Raw genomic sequence first — 6,578 nt, 5'->3', positions numbered from 1 at the left:
CAGCGTTCTTCGAAGCAGAGCAGCCCCTTTTGATCAGATATAAGGCGAAGGCGGTGTGAAAAAAGAAGGCACAATGGTTATTATACCTTGCTTTCGGAGAGCCTATACTATTCTGGACGCTCCTGTAATGTTCATGTGCACCGGCATGTGGCTAATCCGCTTGTAAAGTTTTGTCAAAATATGTTCTCCGTTCTGTTCGTAAATGCGTGTGTGGAATTCTAATGCTAAAATGTTATTTGGTTTTTTATACAAATTATTGTCGTACGGGCCATTATGATAGTGATATAAAAAATCCAAACCTTCAGCAAAAATAATGCTGAAATAGTAATTTTGAAAGGATACACCCAGCGCGAAAATTAGCTGCGGTTTAACTACTGCTGAACCTGGTTGGAGAGCGAAATATGCGGTGTATCGGGCACCTAGACGCAGCTTGGCGCCCCTAGCGATCAGTGCGTTCCGCACACTGTATAGGCAGTGCACCCACCCTCCCAGGTGGCGGTTAAATTCATGGTTGATTGCGAGAGGTTGGTCCCCAATGAACACCGCAGCTTATTCTACCGCCTTCTACCGGCGAATCCAAAGGCCAAAGGTCAAGGTCAAAGGTCAAGTGGCGCGACACCATGGTGGACCACATATAATAAGGCCTATAGCCACGTTGACCTCTGGCTCACTTGAAGGTCAACCGGTAACGCACGACGAAATCGGCTTTCTTTTGGGTATAGTGAAGATTTGTTTCAAACGAATAAAGGGCGAATAAAGTACACAACACAAGTGCCGCATGAAGTACTAATGCTCACCGGTGGCGGCCAACAGCATAAGGCATACTTTACAGGGAAGCCTGCGCGAAAGACTTTTTTGACGATAAAACAGACCGCCGTTTGCGTCGGCATGATTCCATTCTCTCAATTTAAAGTCGGACAACGTTCGGTTACGCAGCACGGTAAATTGGGAATAGACGGGATTTGATTAGAAAGAAAAATAGCAGATTAAAAGGCGTTCGTTTCAGTAGATTTCGTAATGCAATAGAGTAGGTCTGCGTTTTTGCTCCCTAAACGGTAACACGCCCTTAGGAAAACGCATTGTGGGGCTAGTTATCGAAGCATGGTTTCTTGAAGAAGTCTTTTCGGCGCTACATATACGATAACGTCCCTTGTACGTGTTTCTGTGTCGTTGTCGTTTATGTGGCGCTGAAAAAACTTCTTCAAGTAACAAGCACCGAGCGTAAGGCGCGTAAGGCGTTAATTCGAATGCTTTTGCTGAAGAGAAATTTTTTTACACCCTTTCTTACAGAAGAAGTTAACACCGCGCAAATAATTAATGTGTGTGTTAGGTTTTGGGATGCATTGTGGCACAAGTTAACCTAACACTGCCATTTAAAAAGTTGGGAGACAACCCGAAAGCCGAAACACGATGTTGGAATGCTGTGCCATCGACAGAACGGAGTTTCATTTCTCGTCGACTTTATATCAGGTCGGAGTTGAAGACTCCCTCGTTCACATTTTCCCAGAGCCAAGAACTTCCAATTTAGACCACTACACGCGTGGACTAGGGATAAGCCAGTTGTATAAAAAATTTGTATGCCTTTGGTCATATAGTCCAAGCTGTAGTGAACGGGGTTTCTCAGTTGCAGGGAGGGCACATCGGTTGTCATATAAGTAACTTCTTCGTTCAGTAGAAGGTGGAAGTTGCAACGGGCGTACAGCCGTACGGCATTCCGTCGTCGAATATAATCGGAAGCTTTATAAGCGAAAGCAAGTCAAGGTAGGTCTGCCGCTATATTCTTCTATGTGCCCGCACCTCTATGTTGACCACGAGGCATCCATGCTTGTCAAAAAGTATAAAACTTGCCTGGCTGTACTTTTCCCAACGTGGAGAGTTCATCATTGCAGCGAAGAGATGGAAGAAGTGCGAGCTCGTCTTAAAGAGCAAGATGCACTCTCCTCCGGCCGCCATCAAATTCTCGATGTTGCGGATGGCACGCCCTTGGTCCCTTACCCAGTGGAGGGTTAGGAAAGAGTACACCCGCTGGAACTGGCCTTGTCTGTCCACGAATTCGTCCACGTCTTGCGAGATGTCGAGAGGGAGGTAGTCGATCTTTGGATGCGGGTACTTCTCTGCGGCAAATCTGAGCATGGCTGCCGATTTGTCCACCGCCACGAGTCTCCGGCAGGGAAGACAGCGAGGTAACAAATACCTGCCCAGAGCAAATTGAGAGACTCTGGGGAGGTTGTCCGAATGGTCTGAACTGGTGTCGATGTTACCACAAACAGTAGGAGGAGGTCATGAGTATATCTAGGACTGCTCGTTGGAACATGCTTATGTAAGCGCCTACCTGGGCCGCACTACCTTTTGTTTTAACAGTAATGTAAAGGGTACATATTTGCCGCGGCGGTGCCTCATTGGTTATGGCGCTTGGCTGCTGACCCGAAAGACGCGTGTCTAATCCAGGTCAAGGCTGCCGAATTTCGATGGAGATGAAATTCCAGAAGCCCTTGTACTGTGCGATGTCAGTGCTCGTTAAAGAACCCCAGGTGGCAGAAATTTCCGGAGCCCTTCAGTACGGCGTCCCTCATAGCATGAGTCGCTTTGGGACGTTAAACCCACATAAAACCAAAACCAAAGGGTACAGTTTGTCGCACAACCAGTTCAAACAGCGTAGTGGCTATCAACACCTTTTGTTCTTCAAAAGTTCTTGGGAGTTTTTAGTTCAAGCACAGAGCACCAGCTTTGGGATAATTGGCGATGTCGTCGAAATTGAGTAGTCGGAGTCCCTTACTCTCGCTCGATGCAGAATAAGATTTTAAAGCGTATAGCTTTCTCGCGTCCTGTGTACAGCTTTGGGAGTGTTGGCTTTGTGCCAGGAAACAGGGCGGCGATTGTGGGCGCTTTAGTAAATTAAATGTTCTATAAAATGTCACCACAGTTTGTTCTCACCTAAGAAGAAATGGAAGAACGCTGTTGTTCACGCGCTAAGAAAACCTGCCAACCCTACCTTGCGCAGAGTGCCGAACACAAGAACATCGTGTACAGCAAATGTCTATAGTGGACGCCCGTCGACGGTCGGCCTCGCATGAAAGCAAAGCGACAAATTGGCACAGAAAAATACCTTCAAAAACGTTTCACTGATGAACCCTTCGGCGTGCCTTGCGACGTGTCCAAACGCTTATTATTTAAGCCGGACGTTTCGGTATTCAGAACGCCCGACAGGATCATGCTTGTGTTGGCGGAGTTCTCTAACAAAGATGTGGCGTCATTCGTTCTTTGCGGGACTTGAAAGGGCTGCGCTTCACAGAGGAAGGTTCCCAAACTTTGTAGCAATGGTTTTTCGTATGCTCCGATGCCACCACACCTTCAGATTTTGAATGAAATCTCCGAAAGCATTGTGTCGCAAGGAACCCGTTCATACGCGTCAGACGCCTGCAAACCAGCGGTCAGTTTATACTCCTTGGCCAGGCGCCAACGTACCTGTGAATGCTTGTCAAGTGATAACCACCCTGCAGAGAAGAGTTTCCTACTAGAGTTGCAGGGATAACTGAGCGCGATAAGAAAGCTTTTCGCTTACTGAGAAATCACCTTCGATGGTTTCTGCATGAATTTTTTAACAATCCGGATTGGCCGGAGGGGAGAGCTTACGCCTGCTGCCTTTCTGGTGGTTTCCTTGCCATGGGAAGCTGACAGAAAGAGCAGGTTTTGCGAAAAATTTCCAGAGTGTCGATATTAAAGAAAAGAAAACGGATATAAGAAAAACAGTTGGGGCCCAGAATTTGGCTTTTGATGTTGAATTACATAGCAGTGGGCAGTCTTGTTGAAGGAGTGTTAAGCGCAAAGTCTGGTCGTAAGAAGGAGAAAGAATGAAGACACGCACAGCGAAAATGGCAATTAAATTGACAGGAACCCAAAGACATGAGCATGCCTGAAGTCATCAATGCATAAGCTATCTGATAGCAGAACATGCATTGTGTCAGTGTACCGAAAGTTCCTCGGTTCGACTGTATAGATAGCCTAGGTAACTATATTTTGTTGTAGAACTGAAATTCGTCAAATATGCTTTGGTCGTTTCTCGTTAAACTGACTTAGCGAAGTTGTTTAAGGGAAAGTTCTTTTTTCAGAACTGCAATTGTAAGAAAAATCTTCCGTTTCCTGACTTGCCTACCTTACGAGCCCACTATAACAACCCATAACCATTAGGCACCTATACCAAAGTTTGAATCCTACTCATATGCCTAAGTCGTTCCAACTAGCTCAGTTGTGAACTTTGTAAAATGTGCTGTCGTTACATAGAGTCTCAACACGTGAATTTTAAATAAGGAAAATATCCACCTTCGAGAGGTTGCCATTCTTTTTCTGATCAAAGAATAATTCATAAAGTTCACTGATCAGAGCAAAAAATGTCATAGATAAGAGAATACCTTGCAAGATGTCAGCTTTCACAATGTATTGTAGATTGTCATATACTTATAGTACGTCCAGAAATTTGTAGAATTGTATTTAGAGCGCGGTATAATTTTGGAAATTATTTGGCTCAGCCACAGGGCTTTGTTTCACATCGATATTAATATTTCCCAAAGCCAGCGTTGCGGAAATTTTGCTTTACTTACATTTATTTATCTGAACCACTTTAAAGCATGAGAAAAGTAATTAATGGGAAGTAGTAGTCAATTGCTAAATCGAGTTGCCCGATTAGTTAGCCATTCCCTTAAGCTTAAGCTGGGTGGTAAGCATACCCTTTCGTGAAACCTCCGGGACCACATCCGACGTCAATATATTGTTGCTGCTCGTTTTCGCAAGGCCTGAACGCTTTGTGAAACGTGTCCAGGATTTCGGCCACTGCTTTTTCGTGGCGATGGGCGTTTCTGTCGTACACGTCAGGTTGCTCGAGCACCTCCAGCAGAGTTTCCACCTCCGAGTGTGCCATTCTGAAAAATGAACGCTCAAGTGCGCCTCCTCACAATGGCAAGAGAAGAGAACGTTTAGAATACAAACACAAGGTCAGATAAAATATTCACATCCACTAGGCTGTACGCGGAAGCTGGTGTAGATTAAAACAGTGCCTTGATTAAGACAAGCATGTCGGGAAGGATTTCAGAGGTGTCATGGGTGTGAGCTCCTTTCCTGCTACACAGAGGATTTCGTAGCCATAGCACATGATGCGCAAACAGATCCATTCGGGGCAAATGAAGCAAATACAAGTTGAAAAAACAATCAATAAAGCCTGAATTGCATCACAAAACTACAAAAGTAAGGAGTTGTTCGCTCCATTGAGGTGGATTTTTGAAGACCTGCAGATATTAGAACCCAACATCCTGCTAAGGTTCCGCGTTGGCTCTGAGGTTTTGCTGCTCGGATGCTGACAAGAAACACGCGCGTTTCACTATTGCCACGGCGGTCGAATTTGGATGGGGGCGAAATGCTTTTGGTCTTTGTACTGTGCGATGGCAGTGCACGGTGATGAAGCCTGCATAGTGCAAATTGCCCTGAGCCCACGTCTACGACGTCTCTCGTAGACTGAGGAGCTTTGGACCATCAAATCTCATAAACCGTATCAAACCTACAAATGTTGATTTATTTGCTGGTTTCGAGGTTTAGGTGCACGCTCAGAGTAACTGTTCAGAAGTCTGATGCCGAGTTGTGACAAATCATTCCGGCATGACTTTATGGGCGAAGCTCGAGTATATTTGCATCTCCATCTTAATTCGCCTCGCTCCAGCATGTCACTGGCGTTCTTTAATTTCTAGACATTTCTACTGCCTGCGTTCGAATACATGTACTCTGTGTTCACTAAAGGTACGAGAAATTAAAATGTGAAAGGGCAGTCTGTCTGGCTTTCCATAAACGTCACTGGTTATCGCATAATGCTTACATTCAAAGGTACTCATTAAAGGCTATTTTTCTAAAAAGGAAACGCGGGCACTAAACGAGTAACTCTACCAATAGCCTATAAAGGAGTACATGATGTGCTTACGTTCACGTGTGCCAGTTGTCGCGGCTAAAGTGTACTAGTGGGGATCACACATGCGCGGAGGAAAAAAAAATCCCTTTCCGAGCCTACGTGACAGAGAGCACCAGCTGTGCTATACATTCCACATGTGAGAAAAACAACGCAGACATGGGACAGCAAAAGTCGCCGGTTTCACGGCCGTGACCTCGTGGCTTGCTATGAGACACCTGCCATGGAGTATGCAATCGTCAACGGAAGTTGAAGGGAGGAATTATTTAGTAGCTCAATTTCCTTTGATTATTTTTGTCATCTATATCCTGTGGTTTACGTGGCACAATTGCCGGCAGAAAATATTCGCTCGCATGGTGCTGTCTGTATTTTTTTACCCAAATCACGTGCCATGGCACTCATAGAATTTTTGTCTATGAGCCATTTTTTTTCTTTGTTTGACAAGTGTAGTACCAAAATACATGAACAAAAAAGCGCTGCAAGCAATCAAATTTATCGTGACTCATGTCTCCTGCGCTCCAGGACATGATCTCTCCAATCAGTCTGCAACCCGCCTTCCTGTGCGCGAGCTGCTGCCGTTGTATTTTGGCTAATTTCGTAAACTCACTTCCTCACCTGACTACCTGCCATA

At 45.3% G+C, this 6,578-nt stretch overlaps 1 protein-coding gene across 1 annotated transcript; it reads right to left on the bottom strand.

The window, feature by feature from the left end:
- Window positions 1–1,758: 1,758 nt before the first annotated feature.
- Window positions 1,759–6,066, bottom strand: LOC144101767 (juvenile hormone acid O-methyltransferase-like). Its single transcript, XM_077634955.1, has 3 exons — window positions 5,963–6,066; window positions 4,725–4,916; window positions 1,759–2,194 (listed from the first exon to the last, which is right to left on the bottom strand). The coding sequence occupies exons 2-3, from the start codon at window positions 4,913–4,915 to the stop codon at window positions 1,774–1,776; spliced, it is 612 nt and encodes a 203-aa protein (XP_077491081.1). The 5' UTR covers window position 4,916; window positions 5,963–6,066; the 3' UTR covers window positions 1,759–1,773.
- Window positions 6,067–6,578: the final 512 nt, after the last annotated feature.

Source organism: Amblyomma americanum, chromosome 8 (assembly GCF_052857255.1).
Source record: "Amblyomma americanum isolate KBUSLIRL-KWMA chromosome 8, ASM5285725v1, whole genome shotgun sequence".
In the NCBI taxonomy this organism is placed as follows: Eukaryota; Metazoa; Arthropoda; class Arachnida; order Ixodida; family Ixodidae; genus Amblyomma; species Amblyomma americanum.
The sequence above is the reverse complement of the archived record's forward strand: the minus strand, read 5'-3'. Positions and strand labels throughout refer to the sequence as shown.

Bases quoted from the DNA above. Each gene is read 5' to 3' on its own strand.
- LOC144101767 (XM_077634955.1), bottom strand. From the start codon at position 4,915: ATGGCACACTCGGAGGTGGAAACTCTGCTGGAGGTGCTCGAGCAACCT. The intron at 2,195-4,724 runs GTATGCTTACCA...TGCTCTGGGCAG, and splicing joins CCCGGAGGTTTCACGAAAGG to GTATTTGTTACCTCGCTGTC.